Raw genomic sequence first — 27147 nt, forward strand, 5'->3', positions numbered from 1 at the left:
GATGTGTGTGTGATTTTTTTGGGAGGGGGTGGGTGTGCTGATGAAATAGGGGGAAGAGCAGTCCAGAGAGAGAACTGCAAGTGCAAAGGCCCTGAGGCTGAAGTGTGCCTGGTGTTTTCAGGGAACATCAATGGGACAGTAGAGTGATGGGTCATGTAGAGGGATTGTAGGCCATAGGAAGGAATTTGGAAATTATTTGAAATGAGTTGGAAAGCCCCTGAAGGTTTAAACCAGAAGAGAGGTATATCTAACTCACATTCTAAAAATACCCACCTTAATTATTTCTCGTAATGGCTCCGTGAGGTAGGTACTATCATCCGCATTTTTTCAGGCAAGGAAGCTATGGCTTAGTGCTCAGTGGGTTTAAGACTGGCTTACAGTCCCATTTCTTGAGGTACAAGCCAAAGTTAAAGCTATTTCTGTTTAACTCCCAACCCATGTCCTTAACCAACTATGTGTATTTCAAACTCTTCAAGAAAGAGCTCTCTGGCCGAGGTTTTTACCCTAAATACCACCTAGTACAAACCCTTTCTTCGTTTGCAAACAATACCCTGGCAGCTTGACTTTGGTGAGGATCCAAACACTAGGCTCCTTTTTGCATTTCACCAGTTAGGATCATCTGCCTTTTTAGGTGCCTGGGAGAAGAGAAGCCACAGCAGGAGAGCAGTAGGGGTGCCAGCAAAACTGTCCACAGGGGAACTCCTGAGCAGAAAGATCATGGCGGCCTTGAGACCTGGGAAACCATACTGGCTCAGCCAACACACCCATCACGTGTTTCTGACAAGGTACCATTTCAGAGCCAACTGCTTACTATTTATGGCTTCAAGAGTAAGGAGTTTAAAAACATGTGTTTATGAATCTATCAATATTAAGTATTAAAAGACGGGCTTCCCCACGGAGGATATTTTATGTCTACTTTCATTGATTGAAAGAAAATATTATGTTCCTTCCATACAGTACATTTTACCTAGTTTCCTCCCACCCACACAAAAAATTGGAGACTAAAAAAGTCCTGGTTAATACTTTTCTATCCTTAAAGACTGATCTTCATTGATTATTAGGTAGAGGTATTAGTGTTCTGAGGGGCAGTTATTTGCTGTGAAGGGCAAATATATGAAAAATAAATTCTTGGGGCACCTGGGTGGCTCAGTGGGTTAAGTGTCTGCCTTCGGCTCAGGTCATGATCCCAGGGTCCTGGGATCGAGCCCCGTGTCAGGCTCCCTGCTCAGTGGGGAATCTGCTTCTCCCTCTCCCCTTACTCCTTCTTTCTCGCTCACTCTCTCTCAAGTAAAAAAAATTGCAATAAATAAATAAATACAATTCTTTCCATCCTCATTTCCTTAAAAGAATCAAAGTAAGAACTCCTGGATATAGTAATATAGTATTTATGGTCTGAAATAAAGCAAATAGGTTACTAATAAAGTTAAGTAGCTTCCATTACTATGTGTATGTGTGTATACATAAATATTTTTTAAACATCATACACATCTTCAAAGAACTGTAGGGGAAGAAAACATTTTGGGGCAACATTTTGGGGCACCTTTGGCTCAGGTCATGATCCCAGGGTGCTGGGATCGAGCCCCACATCAGGTTCCTCACTCAATGGGGAGTCTGCTTCCCTCTGCCCCTCCACCTGCTCATGCTCTCTCTCTCTAATAAATAAATAAAATCTTAAAAAGAAAAGAGTTTTCCTTAATCCTCTCAAGGTCCCTGATAGGTCTGAAAATTAAACTGACAAAGATCAGCAACAGAAAAGCATGCAAATTTATTTACTGTAAGTTATATGTATAATAAAAAGAACCACAGGCCCCAAATGAAGTCACTTATGGTAAGACCCCTGTCAGCAAACCAAGACTTAATACCTAACCTAACTGCAGTTTCAACCCCAAAAGTAAGGTGGCCTGTAACCAGCCAACCTGGAGTTTCAGGGTCAGCACTAGGAGGTAGCCCACTGATAGGCCCCTTCCTTTCCCCTTAGGAAGGCAACTTTGCCTAAAACAATGCATTCTTTGCTAATAATTCCCCTTTTTTCCACTTCCTCTCTGCTTTTAAAAACCTTTCCCTTCCTGCAGCTCAACAGAGCTCCTTTCTATTTGCTGGATGGATTGCTGGGATGCTACCCAATTCGTGAATTGTTTAATAAAGCCAATTTGATCGTCACATTTACTTGGATGAATTTTGTTTTTTAACATGTGACATGGGAGGCTGCATAAGAAAATGAACACCAGAAAAAATGGCTAAACCTGAGTATTTTTGTGTTAGGTTTGATGAAGCGTGGACAGTCATTTAGAAATAGGATAGGTCAAGGAGTATGAGGTTAAGTGTAGTAAATTAGGGGGGCGTGTCTTAGGAAGGCCTGTTTGTTCAAATTCTTCTTGGAGTACCTTTGTCATTGGAGATACGGATGCTTCTTTCTTGTAGGTATAGGGAGGGCACCTCTCACATGTGGGTGTTTTATAACCTGCTTTTGGGAGTGGGGGAGGAGGAGGGATAATTCAGAATGACCTTCAAAGTCCTTCCACTTAAAATATTCAACATACCAAGGTGCCACATTTTGAACCTCATCATTTGCAAATGGCAGCCATTTCAAGGTCCCAAGTCCCATAATACAGGTAGCTGTGATTCATGTGTGTTCTCTTTGTCAATACATCAGTTCTGGAGACAGGCTCCATCGATCACTACATGTTGAATAGTAGGCAATTCCTTAATTGATTTAGGCTTCTCTTTCCTCTGTATAATGTGGAAAATAATCTCATTTAATCCTTAACGCCATCTGAGGGTTTAAAAGAAGATGACTGATGTCAAGGGCTTAGCACGCTGAAGAGTGAAATAAAATCTAATACGTTCAACTCCTCTGGAAAAAGGAAAGTTTCTTTTACTGAACAGTCCCCTCCCCTTTATCTGCCTTGCTTGTTTGGGGGAGATCAGCTGTAAAGAACCTGAAATGCATTTAATTTTTTTTTCCCCTCTAAGGAAATCCAAAACTCCCTGACTTGCTCTGTGCCTTGTGGTTCTCCAACTTAAGCTGCATCATCAGAATCACCCCGGAGGCTCTTAAAACAGGGATTGCTGGAGCTGGCCCCCAGAGTTTCTCATTCGGCAGGTCTGGGGTGGGCCTGAGAGTTTGCATTTCTAACAAGTGCTCCAGGTGCTGCTAATGCAGCTGCTCAAGAAACGTAATTGTATTACTCAAGAAGGGACTTGAAGATGATTCACTTTATCACATGCTGTATATTTCACTTGACTGTTCATTTGTTCACCCTTGAATGAACTCTATTAATTCAATGGCTAGACCACATGCATTAACAGAGTGCACTCCCAAAGAGAATCCACCAAGGGACTGCATCCTTTGGGCCTCTTCACCATCAGCCTGGAGATCCGTAAGGCTGCACTCATCCAGCCGAATGAAATGCATGCCTTGGCCACTGTTCACCTGCTCACCTACAGTCACAGACACAGCTAGAAGGAACTAATACTGAGCATTTTCCTATTTACACTTCAGCTTGAATAGAAGCAACAAAGAACTAGCACCTAAGTGGCTTCTCAGCCCGTTTTTTAATTTTATTGGCTCATTATTTATACACTTTCCTCGTATATCGTTTTGTTCTGTTTCCACATCCTCCTTGTAAATCTATGCCACCCCAGATTTCCTTCTCTAGTTTCCTAGTGGATGCGTCTCACGTCTTCCAGGAATAAGCAGACCTTCCCGCACCCTTGAATAGCATGCATCTCAAGTCATAGACTTTTCCATGAGACTGACTCAGATGCTATTTCATGGGTGAGATGCTTCTATTCTGCAGGGGAATAGTTATTTTCTACCCTTGTGAGGAAATGAAGAAAAGCAAACCCAAGGAAACTTCATGGAGAGGAAAAACATAAAAATGAAAAGTGTAATAAGCAAAAACAAATCAAACTGGAGCATCTTATAGAGAAGAAATACCAAAGTGGTTGACAGAGAAAAAGGAAAAGAAGTGGAGAATGACTAACCTAAAAATAAAATAAGACATTTGTAAGGGCAAATGATGAGCTCCAAGTAACTACTTGAACCTGAAAGTATCCTTACCACCCAAACTAATGTGTTATTCATCTCTGCTTAACATTATTTGTCTTCCGAGCAAGGTGTCAGCAAACTACGGCTTGTGGGTCAAATCCAGCATGCCCCCCATTTTTAAAAATAAAATTTCATTGTAACATAGCCCATTCATTCAATTATGGATTGTCTATGTTCTGTGACTGCTTCTATGCCACAGAGTTGAGTATTTGTAACAGAGACCGTATGGCTTATATAGCCTGATAAAGTATCTAGTCCCTTACAGGAAAAGTATGTTGACTGCTGTCCTTAGCCTTTCACCATGGGAGGACCGACTACATAAAGAGCACCTAAGAGAACTGTGGTTGATCACAAAGACAGCCCAATCCTTCATGCCTTCCTGCATCCACACCCCTTACAATGTGACTTATAGCTTCTCCCATCAAGAGGTGGAGTGTATGTCCCTACTCCTTGAGTCTGGATTGGTCTTGTGACTTGCTTTGGTCTAAAGAATGCAGCAGAAACATGGCTGACCTCAAGAGACAGCAAGCCTCGCCTGCTGGCAGGATGACAGATCAGGTGGACCGGAGAAGGCCTCGCTAAGGCCACCTGAAATCAGCCAGCCCCAAGTCAGCCCAGCAGACACCTGAGTGAGCCCAGCTGAGCCCCACCCAGATGGCTGACCCACAGAATCATAGACTATACAAACGGTTGCTATCTTAAACTTTGGGATTGGAATACATCACTCCCAAATATGCCACTTGGGCATATGGATTATGGTGAACTGAAAATAACTGAGAATCAACAGATGCAGAAAGAGGCCTCCTCGAAGCTCCCCTTATCTGATTAAAAGCAGAAACTTTTGAGAAATGAAGGCGGCCATAAATTCCCTCTCCAGGGAGTTTTATGGGCATGAAGACAGAAAGCCGGCACAAAGATGATCCGCACAAACAAACCTTATTAAAATAACCTCTATCTTCCATTAGTTTCCCTATATATATATCTACCTTCCCACAATTTATTGCCCCTAGAAGCCCAAATCCCCTTTATCTGGTCGCTTCTTCACAATTTATCATCTTTTGTTAAGATGGTATATAAGCTTCTGAGTCTACCCATTTCTTTGGGTTTTCACTTTCCTGTGAAGCCCCTGTGCCTGTAAAAATAGTAACATCAATAAAATTTGTATGCCTTTTTTCCTGTCCATCTGGCTTTTGTCAGCTTAATTTGCTAGCCCCAGCCACTGAACCTAAGAGGGCAGAGGAAAGCTTGACCCTGCTATGTCTTTAAGCTTTAGCGTGCTGTGGTGTGTGTAACAACACAGCAAAAGTTGATACAATTATTGACCAATCACTGATCCTTTTATACCCTTGTCTCTTCACTTTCCTAACTCATGCCTTTCTTCCCTTTTGGGCTTCAAAACTCCTTCCAGATTTGATGTCATATCTCCTAGTGGGACTTCAAATCAGGCTCACACTTGTTCTCCTTGCTGTAACTTTACCTGGTGGTCAGTCAAGCCTGACCTCTGGTTATTTCTTCTTGGGCCAACTGTCTCTTATAATTCTAATACTTTTAGACTTCTTCATTTCCAAATCCTTGGATAGGTCTGTACTTAGCACTCTGGAAAAAAAAAAACCTCTCATTTAACACACATGTTTTCATTGCTCTCATCAAGGCACACTTCCTTTTTACCAAGGGCAGCGGTTCCTTCCTGCAGCTTACACACTCAGAGGCAGATAGTGACAGAGGGTGGGTCCGCAAACCCTGTGATTTGAAATTGCTCTTCTAACCTTACCCACAAGTAAAGGAGCAAATGTGCACCAGGGATCTATGCAGTGAAAACCTGGGATTATCCTGGGCTTCTGTTAATCCCTCACTCTTAGTTAAGGTAGAAAATCAAAGAGGGAAGAGGTTCAAGCCATTTATTGGCAGAAACACTAGAAGTCTGATTATTTATGCCAAGAGTTTGCACTGCTATCTTTTGAGTTACTGGCTGAACATTGTACTCTAGACAAGCACTGGGACACAACAAAACAGACATGGTCTCAACCATGGTAGAGCCTTTGCTCTGAAGACACATCCCATCCACACACACGGGTGACTCATAGACTCCTACTAGGAACCTCTGGCACCAATATCCTAACACACTTGAGGCAAGACAGATGCTCAGACAGGTGAAAGGACTTGCTCAAGGTCGTAACTTGCAAATATCTGGGTCAAGGCTCAAACCAGAGTCTTTTGCCTTCACATCCACTTACTTTCTGGGATTTTCCAAACCATACAGACTTTTCCTCAAATGCTTCAGGCTTGGAAGCCAATGAGCTCTAAGCTTTGGGAATTTGAAAGCACAGGTAATATTATCAGAACTGTTGTTTTAAAATCTGGTCTAGGGGCACCTGGCTGGCTCAGTTGGTAGAGCATGCGACTCTGGTTCTCAGGGTCGTGAGTTCAAGCCCCATCTTGGGTGTGGAACCAACTTAAAAAGAATAAATTAAAAAAAAAAATTTAAATCTGATCTAGAGGAAGGAACAGGCCTGGGTATTTTTGCAAAAACCTGGCTGATGCTAGGTGGTGCAGTTTTGGGTTGTTTCCATGTTCAGACCAACTGATTAAGTGCCCAGGAACCTGGCCATAACTTTCTTATCCTGTGAGGAAGAAGTCACATGGCTGAGATGACAAGAAGGGTACTTGAAGGCAAGCAGATATAGAACTGCAAAATCCTTAGACCCACGCACCTTATCATCTCTACTGAGGCACAGGGATGGTAAGAAAATTGTCTATGGAGATACAGCCAGTAGGAGGAAGGAGTAAGACTCTAGTTCACCTTCCTTAAATTAAATTCCTAGTGTTCTCCAACCATGCACTCAGATCTCCTACCTGCTCTTTGCCCGTCCCCTCCTCCCAGACAATTTTCCACATAGCTACCAAAAGTAACTGTCTCCAAAATGTCTATCAGAGCACGTCAGTCTCCGCTTCCCATAACAACCAGAAAGAAATCCAAGCTCCTCGTCCTGGTTCTACACCCTTTATTCTCATACTTGAGTGTGCATCCATTTGTTCATCCTCTTGGATAGTTATGCTTCTCAATTCCCTTTCTGCTTAGTTTATTTTTAACTAAAACTTAGGCGATTTCTATTATAAGCAAAATGTTTCTTAGGTACTATGGAAGATATGATGATAAATGCCATTCTGATTTCAGGAAGAGAAACCACCTAAGTGCATCCACAAATGTAGCCCTTCTCTGGTGCTCTCTATGCCTGCGCCAGAGCCCACCCTCGCTTCCGGTGCCAGAAACCCCCATCTCACCTTACAGTCCTTATTTTCCTTCACCTTCTACACCCACTGGGTTAGAAAATCCTCTGATTCATTCCTATACCCAGCCTGTCCCCTTACTTCCCTCCATGGTGTGGACACTGTCCATGTGTAACTTCAACTTTTTCCCTCTAGCACCCTCCCCTCTGCCCCAGCTAGACAAGCCTCGCCCCCCCACCCACCCCACCCCAGTTCCACACCCATGCCCTTGAGCAAGTGGGCTCCTCCCTCATCTCAGCTATGTTTTGATCAGCTGGTTGACCATTCCATCAAGACTCAGCCCGAAGGGGGCCTGCTCTCTTAGGCATCCCTGGTCAGCCCCTCGCACCCGACACCCCTTCCAGCCTCTCATACCACAAGGAATATGACCGACCCACCACCTTCCTCATCACAACCTGACACTGGGGGAAAGCAGAGGCGTGAGGGTGGCAGGGCATCTAGGCCACATGCTGAGTTTCAAGATGAGACATCTGGACTTAATTTGTTGGATAACGAAGTGATCTCAACACATTTTTGGTTTTGCTTTAAATGTCCAATTCTAGTGAGGACTGGAGTTTGAAGAAAGTGAGATTTGTGGCAAGACAAGCAATTCCTGAACTAATATCCCCCAGGCACATGTAGTAATAGGTTCCTAGGATAAAAATTCCAAAATTAAACTCCGTTGAACTCATTTCCCTACTTTTTCTCCACTCCCCCAGTCCAAATTTGAAATTATGTTATTTTTGGCTTGGTGATTGGCAATTTTAGGCTTTAAATAATAGATGTATGAGCCTCTATTCCACATACCATCAACTAACCATCAGCAATACCTCCCACTGAGAATATTAACCTTCTGGTCTTCCCTCTAATTCTCCAACCATTTCTACTTTCCAACACCTCCCTGCACTCCTACTGTGCATGGGTAAAATTAATTTTTCATTCGGTTTTGTCACTACATTAAATGTTTTGTCCACCTTTTAGATAAGTTGAAAGACTACGGGCACCTGGGTGGCTCAATGAGTTAAGCCTCTGCCTTCGGCTCAGGTCATGATCTCGGGGTCCTGGGATCGAGCTACAGGTTGGGAATCCCTGCTCAGCGGGAGTCTGCTTCTCCCTCTCCTTCTGCCCCTCCACACCATATGTGCTTGCTCTCTCATGAGTGAGCATTCTCCCCCGCCAAATAAAATCTTAAAAAAAAAAAGTTGAAAGACTAATAAACATTATGATTATTATTACCATCAGGGTGACTCTGTAAGCATCCTTCCCCGCAAATACAAGTAAAAGGCAAAATTCTCCTCTCTACTCTTTGAGCCTAATATCTGGACCCTGCCGGTACAAGTCAGTTTAAATGATCCAAAACTTGGGAAGATTTAAAAAAAAAAAAAAAGGCAATATATCCTCTTGACATTCTAAGGAAACACTGTCCAAGAGGCCTACCCAAGGAGGATTTATTTCTATAGAAGAATGTACTTTTGGTCGACCAACTAGTTACTATTTTTTAGGGCCCAGATTCTTTGCAGTTAGCTAGAACCGTTGCAAATGTTTTGTGTCCACAGAGATGCATGTGATTCGTGGCTGGTAGAAAAGACAACCAGGAGTTACAGTTTTATTGCCCTACAGGACAGCAACCAGCTCTGTAGCGAATTTTGTCAAAAACTTGCATCAGCTTTCCTCTCCTGACTATACATATTTGACCCTTAAACAGCATGGGTCCACTTAGATGTGGAGGGTTTTGTTTTTTGTTTTTGTTTTTTTTTTTTTTATAAATGCAGTACAGTACTGTAGATGGATTTTCCTTAGGCTTTTCCTAATAAGATTTTCTTTTCTGTAGCTTACTGGATTATAAGAATACAGTAGATAATATATATAACATACAAAATATGTGTTACTCAACTGTTTTGGTTATCAGTAAGGCTTCTGGTCAACAGTGGGCTATTAGCGGCTAAGTTTTGGAGGGGGTCAAAAGTGATATGTGGATTTTTCACTGCTCGGAGGTCAGGGCCCCGCCCCCTCAGTTGTTCAAAGGTCAACTGTCCAACTCTCCCTCCAATGCTCTTAGAACTAGCTTTACCATCCTGCCGGTGTCCTCATAGAGGGGTTAAATAAATCTTGAAGCCAAAATACTTTCTATGAGGGTTGTGTTTTCAGTTGTTTTTTTTTTTTGAAAATTATATTTAGAAAATTCTTCACTTCACTGATGAACAGCCTGGGGTGTGTAGGCTGTCTGGGCCTTTCGGAGCTTCGCTGCATGGCCCTCCATTCGATTTCAGAGCCGCCCTGGAAAGAGGCAACGTCAGCCTGTCCCACTCGGCCCTACTTTAGGCTGGTCCTGATCCTGCACTTTGATATTCCACTGGGTCTGGTGACGGCAATAACTGTTTCCCTTGTCCTGGTAACAGCTGGTAGCACCTAAAGATTCCACCCAAGTGTGTGTTGGGGGAGGGGGTTGGGGGGTAGAGGGTGGAAGGAGCTAGGAGAAAGACCAAGGCTTTGCCAGAATAGGGGGCTCTACCCGGGCAGCTTGCCTCAGTTACAATAAAGTCCCATGGGTGAGAAAAAGGGGTGGCCCCCACCTGGGGATCTGGGACGTGGGAAGGACGGGGACCTGAGGTGAATCATCTACACAATACTTAAATCTCTGCTCTCGCTGCCACCAAGGAGAAATGGCTGAAGCAAACTGTAGATTCCCATCAAGTGAACTGAGAACTCTGTGTGTTGAGAAATCTGGTTGTAGTTTCAGCTTGTTGTTGAGAATGGTGCTGCCCAGTAAGACGGGCACTGGCCACATGCAGCTAGGTAAGTTTAAATTAAAATTAGAGTGAAAAACCCAGTTCCCTCAAGCCCACCAGGCACATTTCAAGCACCGGCCAGCCACACGTGGTTAACGGGCAGCACAGATCAGACCATCTTCATTAGGCAAAGCTCCACTGGTGACCACTTATCTAGAAGGATTATGCAAGGTTATGCAAAAGTGAAGGTCTCAGGAAAGTCTGGCTCCCTTTTTACTTCAAACTCTCGCTTCCAAAATGCTCAGGATGAAAAGGGACTAAAATTTTCTGTTTTGCTTGAGAGAAAGAAAAAAAAGTTTTTTTTTGTTTTTTAATTTGGAGAAGAGACATGTGGAAAAGAGGACATAGGTAAATTGGAAAAGGACGCTGAGGGGGAGATTAAAAAAAGAAGAGAAGAGAAGCTGGAACGTGCATCTCAGTGTAAGAGAGGGAGAAAGGAGAAGACAATGAGAGCCACTCCCTGGTCAGCCTGGCGAAGGGAATTTGTTCAGCACCATCTCTGATGTTTAATCTTGAAGTGAGTCCTGTTGTGTGCTCCAATCCTCCTCTGCTACCACCAAATCTTATGTGAACATCTATTTCATACAACACTCTTGTTCTGGGGATTTGATGATATATACAAAGGACTCAGAGAGCGAAACAAACCAGAGCGGGGAACAGTCCTCGGAACGGAGAGGTAAGAAGGCACTGAGGATATGAGTCATCACCAAGAAAGTGTCAGCAGGTAGGAATTCAAAGACCGGGGAGGGCCCGGTGTAGCCAGGGCATAAGGTCTTCAGCCTTTTAATATGTTTTCAAAAGAAAGTCAGGAGACTGAGCTGGAGACATTTGGGTTGCAAGTGTTTTAAAAAAAATATTGCTATTTCTCGCCTCTGCAATAGAAAAATCTCTGCTTTAAAGACTGAATAACAAGCATCCTTTAGGAAAGAAAGTACATTTTGCATTTAAGTAACTTATAAATCAAGTAGAGTTAGATAAAAAGCAGATTTACAAGTGGCATGGGAATATAATCAGGGGCTACAATGCAAGCTGCTATGTTACAGTCTCTAAAAATGAGGCCTACCTCAAAAGCAATACAGAAATAATAAAATAATGCTTACATGCAGTTGCACTGATTACATTTATTGGCAAAATAACATATACTTTTAAAATAATGACTAGTAGGGGCGCCTGGGTGGCTCAGTCAGTTAAGCATCTGCCTTCCACTCAGGTCATGATCTCAGGGTCCAGGGATTGAGACCCACATCGGGCTCCCTGATCAGTGGGGAGTCTGCTTCTCCCTCTCTCTCTGCCCCTCCCCTGGCTTGTGCACTCTCTCTCTCTCTCAATAAACAAAATCTTAAAAAAAAAAATAGCAACTAGTAAACACTTTTTCTGACCTAGTGCATGCTCACCCACAGCCTGACACCCTTCCTTGCCTTCTTTAAACACATATGTGGAACATACTTTAATATTTGGCTGATCCCTAAGGCCCTCATGATAATGTTAGTTGTCACATGGTGCTGAAGGCATTTATGCCTCTTTGTAAGTGGTCCCTTTGCTATGACGCTTTTGGGATGCTCAGGCTGTGTTTTCTTGAATTTCTGTTCCTCCCGCTTGCCATCACCTGTCATTTCCCACTGCTGTTCACACACACCATAGAAACAAACCTTTTCTGCTTGCATTTTGTTGCCTTTAATATTTTAGCAGCCATGGCTCCAAAGAACTGAATCTCACAGGACTGGGAAACGGTAATAAAAGTGGCCACGGTCCAGTTTCTAATACTGTGACTTTCTTGTTTGATACGTTGTTATGAAGAGAGGCATCTATTTTATTAAGTGAAAACTTGTTTTGCTTAAATCCTGTTATCACTTAAAGTTGAAAGCTGAGCTGGGTTGTATTCAATCCTTGTTCAAGATTTTGACCTCTACCTCATTTGCAGAGGAGCCTGGGTGAAAAGCAATTATCCTTAGAAGCCTACGCAAATCAGTGTTTTCTAAATATGAGTGAGTTGTGATGATTAATAGCTAAAGAAAATCATCCTGAGAAATAAAAATAATAACCTCTTGTTCATCAAACCACAGTTCACTTGATAAAGCATAAGAACAGTACTTTTTTCCTCTAATGTGTTTCTGCTTATATGACAGTAGTCAAGATACTCAGCCAGTGATTATATTTAATCTTTTCAAAATGACCTTCTCTGAATTATTAGAAGCCATGTAGTATTTATTTTTAAGTAATCCTGTAGCTTTCTGGTGCTTGGGATGCTGCCTGAGGAAACTGCCAAACTCTTGGACACTCTAGTAGATCCAGGGAATGATGTCCCACCAGCTCATAACCAAGGGTCAATGGTGATTACCTTGGTGACTCTAGTACCCAACCTGGACCTGGCTTACCTGGGAAAAACACTTGTAAGTGCTTCTAAGCCAGTCCCTGGCCTTCTGGGTAAAGTGGATAAAATCAGCCAACTGCAATAACTTACTTTGTATTAAACTTGACCTACATCAAATTGTTGATATTGGTCATTTTTTATTTAAAAGATGAAAACTGTCACATGATTTACCCTAATATTTTGAATCTATTGAGGTTCAGGTCCCCATACAGCTCTGGAAGATTATCAAGTACTCGCACCATTTCACTTATCAAGAAAAGGAACAAGCAATAGAACCAGACCGAGTTGGAAACATTTCTATCTAAAATACTCTGTAATGCTACATCTACAGTGAGTTTGGCAGTTCCAGGCATCCTGATAGTCCCCAGAGAGAGAAAGATAAGTAAAAGATGGTCTTTGACCTCAAGAAACTCAGAATACAGTAGAAGACATAAAAACAATAAATAAAATGCGAATGCAGTGTAGTATGTGCAAGGGTAGGTGAGTGGTGGCACAAAGAAGTTATCAATTCTTATTGAATGGTTCAAGGAAGGGGATCAAAGAGGTAGAGATTTCTCATCTGGGTTTTGAAGGATGAGCAGGAGTTCGTCAGTCAAATTAGGAGGAACAAGTGCATTTTAGGAAAAGAAAGCAGCATGTACAAAGCATGTAACAGAACAGTATCTTGGGGGAACTGCCAGGGAATTTTTATGGCTAAAGCAGAGGGTGTGTGTAGGAAACTGGTGGGAAATGAGGTTGCGCTATTAGGCAGGAGCCAAATCAAGGAAGGCCTTGTATTTCACTTTATCCCGCAATACGGAGTCATGGAATCCTTTGAAATAAAGAAAAGCAAGTCCTGATTTAGATTTTCAAAAGATTACAATCACAACTTGGGAAGAGAGAAAAAAAGAACAAACAAAAAAAGACTAAGAGAAAACTGCCAAAGAATTAATAGTGGTTGCCTCCAGCAGGCGAAATATTTTCTGTGTCTTCTCATAGCAGAGTGAGGCTAGCTGTTCCTTCAGGGAAGGAGCCAAGCTTGTCCTATAAACAGCTGTCACTTCAATATTTTAATTCAGTACAAGGAATAGTGACCACACTGGGACCCATCCTTTGCCTTTCTCAATTTTATTTACTTACAAAGCAACTTTGGTATAAATCTAGCGGGTATTAGGAAACACATTTGGAAAAACCAAGTGGACAAGTACTGAGTCATGTCAGTCCACAGACCTCATGAAAAGGCCCGATGATCCAAACCTCTGAGTGGGCCACCACAATCAGCCACCACATACATTCCAGCGATTTCGAGGGGAACCAATTCTGACTGGAGATGATGTCTTAGCAAGTTGTACATTTCACTTTGCCTCAGAGGCGACAGTCTCCTCACCCTCCCTTGCCCAATCCACCTGAAACTCAAGTACAATCCAAGAAATACGATGCATTTACAATGCTGATGAGGTTTCAACTCACTGACCTAAACTTTCCCAATAGATTGGTGGCCCCAAGCCCCTGCTCTATAGAAAGTCTGGAGCCAATGCCGCCTTGCAAAGGGCACAAATAATAAATGATAGAAACCCCGGGCATGCAAAGCTTTCATCCAACTGTTCTGTACGAATGAAACCAGCAAAGCAAACGACTAGCACAAAGTCCAATCACTATTCCATTTATAACAAATACAAAGTTTTATGTAGAAAGCCTGCCAAAAGCACTTCGTTAGGCAAAAACTGTTACTACATGAAACTCATCTGTAAAACCAGGGTAATAATAGCAACAACCTTATAAGGTTGTTGTGAAGAATTAAACAAATAATACACACAAGTGCTTAGAAAACTGTCTGGCACACAGTGAGCACTCAATAATTTATAGCCTCATTATCGTGATTATATCTGCACACAGTAAGTGCTCAATAAATTACAGTATCATTATCATTATTATATCTCATAACTTGCCTCTTTCCAACTATTCCAACTTATAAATCTCAAAGATGTTCTTATTTATGTCAAAGACTATTTACTCAATACTGTAATTAAAATGAAATAATTATAAGAATGTTTTGAGAGAAAAGATTAATAACACTTCTTTACCTCTTCATATCTGTCAAAAACGGCTCCTTCTTGCAAAAAGGAAGGAACTTCCTTCTGCCAGTTAAATTCATAAGGTTTCGCCATGATTACACTCAAGACCTAAACAACGAAAAAGAACATCTCATTAGCGTGCAAAATTTAAAAACAAGCGAAGATCAAAAGTTATTCACTTTATATTTATGCGTTTGCAAAAGCTCTTCTTCAGATGCGTAGAATAAGCCCATAAATTGTCTCTTTCTTCTTCGTTCCTTCATCCGATTCCAACTTCCCTTCTCCTTGTCTCTAAACCTAGGGAAACACAGTTGGCCCTTGAACAACACGGGTTTGACACGGGTCCACTTATAGGGGCATTTTTTTTTTTTTTTTAATAAATATAGCATAATACTTAAATGTATTTTCTCTTTCTTAGGATTTTCTTTTTTTTTTTTTTTTAAAGATTTTTTATTTATTTATTTGAGAGAGAGAGAATGAGAGAGAGCAAGCACATGAGAGGGGGGAGGGTCAGAGGGAGAAGCAGACTCCCTGCCAAGCAGGGAGCCCGATGCAGGACTCGATCCAGGGACTCCAGGATCATGACCTGAGCCGAAGGCAGTCGCTTAACCACCTGAGCCACCCAGGCGCCCCTTTCTCAGGATTTTCTTAACATTTTCTTTTCTCAAGCTCACTTTATTGTAGAAATACAGTATATACTACATATAATATACAAAATATGTGTAACCAACTGTTTATGTTATCGGTAAGACTTCCGGTCAACAGTAAGCTATTAGTAGTTAAGTTCTGGTGGAGTCGAAAGTTATATGTGAATTTTTGATCACGTGGAAAGTCAGAGCTCCTATAACTCCCACGTTGTTCAAGGGTCAACTGTAATATCCATAGCAAGGTGATCGACCAGAGGTGATCATTTGGGAAGCTTCCCCTCCCTCTTCAAATCATATAAGATAATAAGGTACATATTTTAATCTGATGGCAACAGAAAAAAGAATCCACAAACCTGACCCTCTTTACAGGAGGGGCCTGCTGCAAAGGGTGGGTCGTTCTACAAGCCTACACTATGAGCCTAAAGGGGGACGCATGGACAGTGGAGTCCACTGGTTGTTGGGTTGCAGAATCAAGTAGGAATAACTGGTATTTTTTATTGCTCTTGGTTCTCTCCAAAGCCCTCTCACCCCTTCCTCACATGGGCCCCTCAGGGAACTGCAAAAGGTCTGCTTTCTAGCATGGGCAGCATATGACACTGAAAGAGAGCATGGGCATTCTTCAGGGTGGCTGCCTGCACTCAGGAAGAAGTGGGCACTCCTTCTACCCACACTTCTTAGCATTATGCACCATGGTGTACCTGTAGTAGTTGCAAGCAGGACATTTTCAATGAAAAGGTCAGCATCCAACAAAGAATTACTGAATATTTAAGCGATGCCAAGAACATGGAAGATGGACACCAAACCCAGTAAGCAGAACTGACACCTGAGAAAACAGAGTTAACAGGACCGATAGAACCTGACTTTGGCTTACGTGTGGCTAGTAAGTGTGGGAGGAAACATTGCATTCAGTTCCAAAAATATAATTAACTAGAAATTTCAAAGTGATTGTTGAAATCAAACTCTTAACAGGTAAGCTGAATTATAAAGAGAACTCAGATGAAGGGCTGAGCCAAGGGATTCTCAGAGAACACAACACAAAAAGAAAGCACAATGGAAAAATTTAGAGAGGTGGGAAATGGAAGCCGAGGGTTCAACCATGACCCAACAGAACAGCTTCTTCTATTAGAAGGCAAGAAAGCAGAGCCAATGGAAGGACTAATCAAAGCAATGGTGGAAGAACACTTCTGAAATCTGGATATTTGCATATTCAGATTTGAGTCCTCAGTGTGAATACCTGAGTCCTCATTTGAAAAAAATCCACTAATGCAAGCAGTATAAATGGTGGGGGGCGGAGGGGAGATACACACACCTAAACATACCTTTGGGGGACACTGAGACAAAAGACATGAAGAGAAGTTACAAAATTCCTCAGAGATGCACAGAAAGAAGACAATTCAGAGGTGAATGACAAGCAGATGGAAATCAGGCATACTGTCCGCAATACTGCAACCTCAAAAGCCTGAGGGGCAATAATTTTGGACTTGAAATTGTGTCCAATCAACTAATAGCTTAATGTTTAGGAGAAAATAGAGGTATTTATGGACTTGCAAGTTATAAGAAAGATTTAATGACCTACTTTGAAAGATTTAAGGTGTTACATGCTCTGTCAAGAAGAAAAATAAATGTAGAAAAGGGATAGAGGAAATAATGCAGACATAATGAAAGAAGAAGAAAAAAAGAAATCCGCTCTGAAGTTTTACTTACTATCAAAAAAAAAAAAAAAGATAAAGATAAAGAAATTATAATAATTTCGCTCCCAAATTGCTGATTATATCAATACAGAGGTTGTGGCAACTGACGTGGTGAGAGGAAAGAAGTACGGACCAAAGGGAGGTCAACCATTTTGGGAGTGGAATATCGGTATTTAAGACTCTAGACACTGGCAGAAAAATAGAAGTTTAAGGGGCATCTGGGTGGCTCAGTTGGTTGAGCGACTGCCTTCAGCTCAGGTCATGATCCTGGGGTCCTGGGATCGAGCCCTGCATCTGGGCTTCCTGCTCAGCGGGGACCATGCTTCTCCCTCTACCCCTACCCCCCTTCTTGTGATCTCTCTCTCTTTCATGCACTCTAATAAATAAATAAAATGTTAAAAAAAAGTAGAAGTTTAAGAATTTAAGAATTTTCCTAGAGGAAATTAAAAATGGAAAGTAAAACCTGTGCACTATTAGAGGGGGAAAACAGAACAAAGAAACATGGGTCCCCTTTAAAAAGAAAACAGATGAGGGGAGGGAGGGGAAAAAGAACACACTATAAATGGGAAACACCAAATAAAATGACAACATATCCCTAGCTATAATACATATGAGTTGGCTAAATTCACTTATAAAAAGAAAAGACAGAGGCTTTGACAGTAGGTAACATTATAGTTGTTTACCAGAAATATTTATTAAAAAATGACACAGGAAGTTCGAAAATGAAGGTATGAAAAAAAAAATGATCTAATAGACACATACTAGGAAGGAAAGCAAACAGGGGTCCACAGTAATGTAGCAGACAAAACAGATTCAGGGAAAACAGCAAGAGACAGTGACAAATCATATTAGGAAAAGGGATGATCACAATTATTTAACAGTCATTAACATTAAAGCATGTGAGTACATAGCATCAGAACATATACTGAAAAACTGGTAAATTACAAAGAAATTTGGCAAAGTCACAAACATATTAGGAGACAATGAATGATTCTCAGAAATTAATGGAACGAGACAAAAATGTAAGGATATTGAGGATTTGAATATCACACTGACTAGTTTAATCAAAACAGTTTAGATGACTTAAACACATTACTGAATTTAGACATGCCCCTGCCTCTTTCTTTACATATATGCATATATAAAATATATATATATATAATATTGAATCCTGAGTATAATAGATAATATATTATTATTATATATTTTCTTCACTCCCTCTTTGTATTCCAGGTACCCCCCACACACATATAATAATCTCAGAATCTAATCATAATTGGGCTATAGAGGAAACCTCAGCATTTTTCAAAAGGCAGAAATTAAGGTGGCCATGCTCATTGGCTCCAACTAGGCCAACTTACAAATTAATGAGCGCGCATAAAATCTATACGCATACAAGTTCAATATAAACATACACAGACTTCTAAATAATTCTTCAGTAAAGCAAAATAGTCAAAGCAAAAATTATAAATTTCTTAGAAATGAAAGGTGGGAGCACTGTACATCAAAACCTAGGTATGTAATATATAGCCAAAAACTGTTTAAAAATGATCAGTAAAAGTTAATTGCTTTCTGAATATTCACATATGAGATAAGCATTTGGCAAGTGTTGGGGAGAGAGAAGGATGGGGAAGGAAGAGGATGAGGAAGATGTATAAACTCACAATGTGCATGATGACAAGGAGGTGTAATTACAAACAGAAGAAAAACATGACAGAATACTATGTTTAATTTTAACCAAAATATCTAAACACCTAAATAAATTGGATGGGTTTTTCAAAGTTAAAATAAATTTGACTCAGAAAAAAAAAAAAAAAGAGAATACTTAAATTGAACAGTGACTTTGGAAGAAATTGAAAAAAAAATAAAATAAAATATTAGACCCAACATAGGTTTATAGGTGAGTTCTACCAAATTTTCAAGGAAAAGGCAAATCCTACATACCTAACATTTTTCCAGGACATAGGAAAAAATAAGTTACTACCTGACTCATTCCACAAGTCCCATGATCGGGTTCTGACAAGGACACCATAAGGTAGGTTAACAAAACACCAAGCAATGTTAGAGTTCAATTCTCACAGAGAAAAAGTTCTAGCAATATGAGCAAATCTATCCCAGAAAGCTGCTAAAAGAAGATGAACTCAACCTAAATGTGAAAGGTCTCTAACACATACCATTAAATAAAAATAGGAAACCACAGAATGATATATGAACAGTGTGATACCATTTATCTCCATACACAGCTACAGAATATTAACAATGTAATACCACCTATGTAAACACACAGACATGAGAAAAACCTATATATTTCTTTAGGTACATAAATGTGTATATAGATAAATTATTAAAACATTTGGAAATTTATGGGGCACATGGGTGGCTCAGTTGGTTATTAAGCATCAGACTCTGGGTTTTTGCTCAGGTCATGATCTCAGGGTCGGGATATCGAGTCTGGTGTTGGGCTCCATACTGCTGAGCATGAAGCCTGCTTGGGATTCTCTCTCTCTCCCTCTGCCCCTCCCCCCTGCTAACATACTCTCACGCTCATGTGCTCTCCCCACCGCCCAAAAAAGGAGTTTATGACCCTATCTACTTCTGGGGAAGAAATAAAGATTGGGGCTGAAAATCAAGGTATCTTAATGTTATCTTTGTGATGCACATTTTTATTATAGGAATGTATTCCTGCATGTATGCGCTGTGAGGAATTCTTAATCGCAGGAAACAAACAGGGTTGCTGGAGTGGGGGGGGTGGTGGGAGGGATGGGGTGGCTGGGTGATAGACACTGGGGAGGGTATGTGCTATGGTGAGCGCTGTGAATTGTGTAAGACTGTTGAATCACAGACCTGTACCTCTGAAACAAATAATACATTATATGTTAAAAAAAAAAAAAAGAAGAAGAAGAAGATAGTAGGAAGGGAAAAATGAAGGGGGGGAAATCGGAGGGGGAGATGAACCATGAGAGACTATGGACTCTGAGAAACAAACTGAGGGTTCTAGAGGGGAGGGGGGTAGGAGGATGTGTTAGCCTGGTGATGGGTATTGGGGAGGGCACGTTCTGCATGGAGCACTGGGTGTTATACGCAAACAATGAATCATGGAACACTACATCAAAAACTAATGATGTAATGTATGGTGATTAACATAACATAATAAAAAAAAAGAATGCAAATTTCAAAGAGAAAAAAAAAAGTTGAAATCCTACAGATAGGCAGATGTGTTATTCTTTAGTCCCAAACAATTTTAAACAGCAGAAGAATGTATTAAGTCATGTTTCAAGGCAGCTTCCTCACAACGGCAACCATTGCTGTTCGAAGGAGGAACTACTCCATTACTCACTACTGACCACGCTAAAAGCAGGCGAAAGCATGAAGGGCATCCTAACCAGCCCAGCTGAGGTTAATCAGCACCAAGGCTTCCCATGGAAAGCCAAGATGAGCCAGGCGGCAGATAGTTCGAGAAGGGAGAGGTGTTTCATCCCAGTCCACATCTCTGTATCCCCAATACTGACTGTCGTTGGGTCTCTCTTCCTAACTCTCTCTGTTCCTATCAGTTTGTCTTTCTCTCTGTCTTTCCAGGTCTTTTTCTCAGTGTCTGTATTGGAGAGACAGACACATACACACAGCCCGTTCACCCAAGGTGGGTTAGAAGCCAGCTTCTGGTACAATGCTGTGCATTCATGCTTTCTATGCCATAAAACAGATCTGCAGAGCAAAATAGACCTGTCAGGCTATCACGGATGTGTTAGTCAGTGATCTGTAATGAGAATAACCACCTACAGAGAACTAAGTGATAGCACTGAAGACAGATGAGAGAGCTAAACGGTGGCCTCCCCGGTTGTCCAGACTTCAGAAATCAGCGGGTAAAACACCTCTCCTTTGCAGAATTTTGTGTTCTATGATTTTTCACTCCTGCCAACCACCCCTTTTAATATTTCCCTTTGATTTTATTTAAAAGAAAACAGCAATGACAGGCTTCTGATATGAAATGTTCATATCGAAAATGAAAAGAAAGCTTCTATCAACTTGCATCATCTTTCATTGTTTTAACTGGTTCTCCCAGGATCTTTTCAGCAAAAGGACACACAACACGATCCCCAGTACACAATGTGTCTTAGATTTCACTATTATCTTTACCACTAAAATATTCATCTCTACCTTGGGCACAAATTTCATCACAATGGTCTCATTATGGGATGGACTTAGGTGGGGGCTAATGGAAAGAGGGTACTCTTGACCTCAATCTCTAAAGAGATCTGCAGTGGAGGTCGTAGCTCATTTCATGGCTTACTTTTTCAGAGCTTTGGGGTTCTGAACATTGTAAGTGGCATTTTCACAAAATGACACCAGGGTATCCTGAATCTCAACTTTGAACCGGTGTGTGGGGGCTGTTCTTTGCATTGCCCCGGAAATACGTTCTTGGGTCCAGACTTACAAGACCACCTATCCTAGATATGCTGGATCAATTCTGAAGTCAACTCTGCCCATCCCACACTGCCTCCCCAGACAGTTGGGTCAAAACTTCGGTGAAGTTTTTTGGTGAAGAATTTTTTGATTCTGGACACATGCCTCATGTTCTGGTAGAGAGTGAACAAGGAGAAGTACATGAAATCAGGTATATTTAAGGTCCTGGTAGGCTGGATAATGCGCCCCCCCTGCCCAAAGATATCCACATCCAAATCTCTGAAATCTGAGTGTTACCTTACATGGCAAAAAAGAACTCTGTAGATGTGATTAAGTTAAGGGTCTCGAGATGGGGAGATCATCTTGGATTATCCAAGTGGGCCCTAACTGCAATCATCGTAAGTGTCCTCATAAAAGGGAGGCAGAGGGAGATTTGACACAGACAGAAGAAGTTGAAGCAATGTGACCAAAGAGGCAGAGACTGGAGAGATGCCACCACAAGCCAAGGAGTGTTGGCAGCCACAAAGAGTTGAAAGAGTCAAGGGATGGATTCTCCCCTCTCGCCTGGAGGGAGATAGCCCCACAAACACCTTCATTTCAAACTTCTGGCCTCTAGAACTGTGAGAGAATAAATTTCTGTTGTTTTCAGCCACAAGTTTGTGGTAATTTTTTGTTGTTGTTTTTAAGAGCCCGAAGAAAGGAGTAAAGATATTTCTACAGTATATCTTTCCCAGGATCCAAATGTCTTTTAACAATTTTGCACCTCCACAATAAATATAAACTTTAAATATACCTTGCAGCTTCCCCCAAACCAACCCAAGACAGTCTCCATTTATTTTTTCTCTTTGTGAACAAATGAATCCGTTGGAAAAATCACTTGCTTCCACATGGTAACATATAGTTTTGAAGCAAACAAAAATGCACTGTGGCTCACATTTGAATTTCCTTTAGTGTAACTTTTATCTTCTACCTTCAACCTTATGACAAAAATGTTCCAGAAAAAAATTAATCCCTTTCCTATCCAACCATACAAATCCCATTAAACTAAATAACCTATGGCCTTAGGCGACCCCATGATGAGAACAACTAAGGTTGTCTTCCAGAACACAGAGGGCTGGGATAAAATTTCCACCGATTTAACGTGAATTAGTTGATTATCAAACATATTTCAATGTCTTGCTCTTCAATCTTTAAATAAGATACCCTTATATTCCTAAAACATCTACATTGGATCACCCAGAGCTTTGAATAAATGGCTTCCCTTCAAGGGAGAACCTAATTTGACACTGATATATTGCATCATTAATAAAAATTTTCCCCATTTGCTAAAAATACCTCCTTTTTCATCAAGCCATTAAGTAGCCTTTTCTAAAAGCACATAAAGTGTGCAAGATTATGAAAATGATAATACGCAATGCTGTTGAAGGTTGGGGGTAAGTGCATTCTTGTACAGTTTGGAGAAAATGAATTTTGCAATCCACTTCTATAGCCTTGAAACATCCATACATGCACATTTTTTACAACACAAAAAGATTAGCAAAACATATACCAAAACACAAGATATACAAGTAGTATATCTCAGTGATAGAATTTTAGGTGATATTTTAATACTTTCTGTGTGTTTTAAAATACTTACAGGGACTGTAATTTTTATATTCAGGAAAAAATGTTCTCTAAAGAGAAGATGCCATTAAAAATCTTAATTTCATATAAATAAATTTTTAAATAATGTCCATGTTTTCCGCCAGAAATCCTGGCAAGAACAAAGAGCAGGAAGAAAGAAACTAATAAAACTATAAAATGTTCTCCTTTTCAAGATTTAAAATCTTGACTGTACATTGGGAGCCTTCACACACACCGATTATGACTGGTTCCTAGGAAGAGTTACTTAATAATACTGATTAATGGGGCACCCGTGTAGCTCAGTCTGTTAGGCATCTGCCTTCGGGTGGGGTCATGATCTCAGGGTCCTGGGATCAAGCCCCACATCGGGCTCCCTCCTCAGTGGGGAGTCTGCTTCTCCCTCTCCCATTCCCCCTGCTTGTGCCTCTCTCTCGCTGTCAAATAAATAAATAAAATCTTTAAAAAATAATAATATTGATTAAAATTTGGGTATTAACTCTAAAGTCTCTACCGTACTTATCCTTGGGAGCAAAATAGATTATGGTCGTGCTTGATTTAGTCTTTAATGAACTCTGAACCACAAAGAAACCTAAGGCCTCTGCCATGATAAATCTATAAAATTTACCATAAATATGTAACAAATTTTTTATCAATAAAGCACCACCTGGTTTAAAATAATTTCCTGGCATTTATAAAACACACACACTTTATAGAAATAAAATGAGAACGGCAAACATCTGCTTTTTGTCTCTATCTTCCCCTCAACATTAGTAAGAGGCAGATGTAACTTTCTTAAAATTTAATAATTGTAGAAGAGATGAATAAAAATATTATGAATTTGCCTTTATAAATTTATTAGGGGATACCTATGATCATATTATTGGCTTTATTACATAAGAATTTTATAAAACACCTAGAAGATGTTTGGTTATCAGGACTATTTAGTACCAGCTTAATTTGAATATAATGAATAATTGCTAACATATAATTCAGTCTGTAATGATCAATTTGCAAAGAAATCAGAATATGACAAAGTATATAGTTTTCCAAGGAAAGAACTGGTTTGTTTCAGAAGATTGTTTGGATATTGGTTGTTTGCCTACAATAATTCCCTTGAAAAGGACATCTAAGTTCATGTGTCAACCCTTCAAGAGCCTCTTAAATACAGTGAGGGCTGAAACTGTATTAAAAGTAGTTGTCTATGGGTGCCTGGGTGGCTCAGTCAGTTAAGTGTCTGCCTTTGGTTCAGGTCATGATCCCAGGGTCCTGGGAAGGAGCCCCATGTCCAGCTCCATGCTCAGTGGGGAGTCTACTTCTCCCTTTCCCCCACCCCACTTGTGTTCTAATAAATAAATAAAATCTTTGAATGAATGAATGAATGAATGAATGAAGTTGTCTATGACTGGGATCCTCTGACCTGATGATGCCTTGCTACTCGCCTCTTGCCTCACAGTTAATTCCCACTAAAGGGATCAGCAGACACCCAGCTTTAGGGAGCGATACTGGTGGATGAGGCTGACAGCAGTGGGGGCCTATCTGCTTATGATGTCCTCTGAGGTTTCTGACTCCTAAATGTTTAGTGAGTCCCTGGCTTACCAGTATTTTGATCTTCCAGAAACAAAAGATGTAACTTGCATATTAATGATTTTTACAGTAGTGAATTACAGACATGACTTCTAAAAATAAATTTTTGTTTAATAGGATGCAAGATAAATCGACTTTTAGAATTTGAAAATATATAGTGTGAGGTAAGAACCTGGGGAAAGGGATACATAAATTAACTTCATGTAGTAACAAATCTGTTTTAGGGGGACTTTTCTTTTTTTTTTTTTTTCTTTATATATAAAAGTTCTGCAAAGTAAAGACATTTTATTTCTTTTGTGCCTCTGAAATAGAGTACCTATTTTTACTGACTAAGGGGTTACAACAAAACAGCAAAAGTTGTTTTATTACTACTGAGTATGTAAGTTAAACACAGTTAAACCATCAGCCCTGAGAATTATAACAGTCCTGAGAAAACAATTAGGCAAACCTGAAATACTTGTAAGCAAGGACGGGGCTTTTTTTTTTTCTCCCTCTCTCACAAGTGGAAGAATTGTCACTATTTTCAAGACCAGAACTAACAATATTCGGTGGTGCGTCTAGTTTACCAGGACAAAAACAACTTCTCCCTTAGTAGCAGGTATTAGTCACACACCACAACGTCTGAAGAGAGTTCAGCCCTTCTCATTCCCATAAGGAGGACTCTGATAAGGTCTGAGGAATAGAAAACAAAACTGCAAAAACTGTACTGACGGAGTAAGTACATTAAGTACATTTCGATGGAGCTCAAATTATACATAAATTATACAAATCACAGTCTCTCTTGGATCTTGTTTCAGGGTGTTCTTGATTGTGCAGCTAAGACAGTAGTCTGTAGTTTTGTTCTTGGAGAGCCCAGGGGTTCCAGGGTGGGGACTATGAGAATGGGGGCTTGGATTGATCTCTCCCTCACTCTTATTTTTTTCTTAACTAGAACATTCTTTGAGCTACTGACGATAATACCTGAATAGCCAAGGTGGGGACTCCAGGCAGGAGCACAGGGAAAAGACCAGAGAAGGCTTAAGTCCCATGGGCTTGCCTAGATCAGTGGTTCTCAGAGTGTGGTACCCAGACAGTAAATATCACCTGGGAATTGATTACGAATGCAAAATTTCAGGCCTCACACCCAGACCTTCTGAATCAGAAACTCTGGGGTGTGGGCCAAAACTCCATGGTGTGTCCAGCAGGCCAGGTGATTCTGACATCAGGTAAAGTTTGAGAACAACTGCCTTTGATCAAGTCTTCATCAAAAAGTAAAAGGTGAAGAAACAAAAAAAGGAAGGGAAAAGGATCTTTCGCTCTTCATCTATGGCCCAGACTAGCTCACGGGGAGAGAGACCTACTAGGCATTTGGGACTAAAGCTCAGGTGAGAAATAAAGATAGTCCATTTGTCTAGAATGCACACTCGTCTCAGGAAGGCCATGGAAAATCAAGGATATGGAAATTCTGGGTCCTGGTACTTACTGCTCCACCAAGATCAAGAGTAGATACCAAAGTGGCCCCAAGTAAATGGATAATTTCCTCCACCAGTTCTTTCAAGCTTCATCCTTATGGGTTAAGGCTGAAGAAACCAGCTTAGGGTGACAGGTGACTTGAAGAAAGCAAACAAAGGGTGACATACCCAAAACCCCAACACATCAGCTATTTAATCTACAATGTAGACAGTACAGTCACTTACCAAGTAACTTTAAACACTTCCTTCTCCTGGCCCAGACCTTTATGGTCCCTGATAACTACAAACTACAAATGCTAATATTTCTCCTAAGAACTTAAAAAAAAAATTGGGGAACTAAAGATTCGCATAGCAAACTCAATCTTTAAGAAGCTGCAATTAAACCAAACTGCTGAGGAGAAAGAGCACATTAAAACATGAGGGTTCTAGAAGAAACATGCCCTCAGAGGCAATGAAAAGCAGCAGCATCTCAAAAGACACTCAAAAAGTATCACTTTGCCATTTACATTCTTCTCTGGATTTATCAGACTTGATTCACTGCCCCAAATATACTGAGCCTTTTGCATTTTTTTCTTCCCTTTCCATTCCTGAACCTCTCTTTTAAACTTGGTTAGTTCTGCTCATCCTCTAGGTATCCTCAAGAGAAACTTGAGGTACCACTCCTGTATCTTCACTTAAACTCTCTGTACTTCCCTCTTTGTAGAGCTCACCCTGTTACATTGTAAGCAGTTGCTATTTATCTGTATCTTCACTGTAGGAGGAACTCTGGGAAGGCCAGTTTTGTTTGCTATTACAGATCTTCCTTGACTTATGATGGGATTACATCCCCACAAACCCACCCTAAGTTGAAAATATCCTACGTGGAAAATGCATTTAATATACTCAACCTACTGAACTTCACAGCTTAGTCTGGCCTACCTTAAACCTGCTCAGAACAGTTAACATGAGCTGCAGTTGGGCAGAATCAGCTAACATAAAGCCTATCTGATAATAAAGCGTTGAATCTCTCATGTGATTTATTGAGCATTGTACTAAAAGTGAAAACCAGAAGGGCTGTATGAGTACAGAATGGTTCTGAGTGTATCGGTTGTTTACCCCCGTGATGGTGTGGTTGCCTAGGAGCTGTGGCTCACGCCACTGTCCAGCAGCACAAGAGAGCATTATATTGCATAGCACTAGCCCGGGGAAAAGAGCAAAATTCAAATTTTGCAGTACAGT

At 40.7% G+C, this 27147-nt stretch overlaps 1 protein-coding gene across 7 annotated transcripts in view; it reads right to left on the reverse strand.

Moving 5' to 3' along the window:
- PLCB4 (phospholipase C beta 4) overlaps nucleotides 1-27147 on the reverse strand; it is a 407599-nt gene that overhangs the window by 146474 nt on the left and 233978 nt on the right. For 6 of the 7 annotated variants that reach the window (XM_078056949.1, XM_078056943.1, XM_078056945.1 and 3 more), the window contains one exon: nucleotides 14542-14640. The exons of the other annotated variant lie outside the window; for it this stretch is intronic. In XM_078056949.1, coding sequence (XP_077913075.1) covers nucleotides 14542-14625 — 84 coding nt within the window. In that variant the 5' untranslated portion in view covers nucleotides 14626-14640. The remainder of the gene's footprint in view (nucleotides 1-14541; nucleotides 14641-27147) is intronic. 7 annotated transcript variants of the gene reach the window in all.

This window comes from Halichoerus grypus, chromosome 10 (assembly GCF_964656455.1).
Source record: "Halichoerus grypus chromosome 10, mHalGry1.hap1.1, whole genome shotgun sequence".
NCBI classification, from domain to species: domain Eukaryota; kingdom Metazoa; phylum Chordata; class Mammalia; order Carnivora; family Phocidae; genus Halichoerus; species Halichoerus grypus.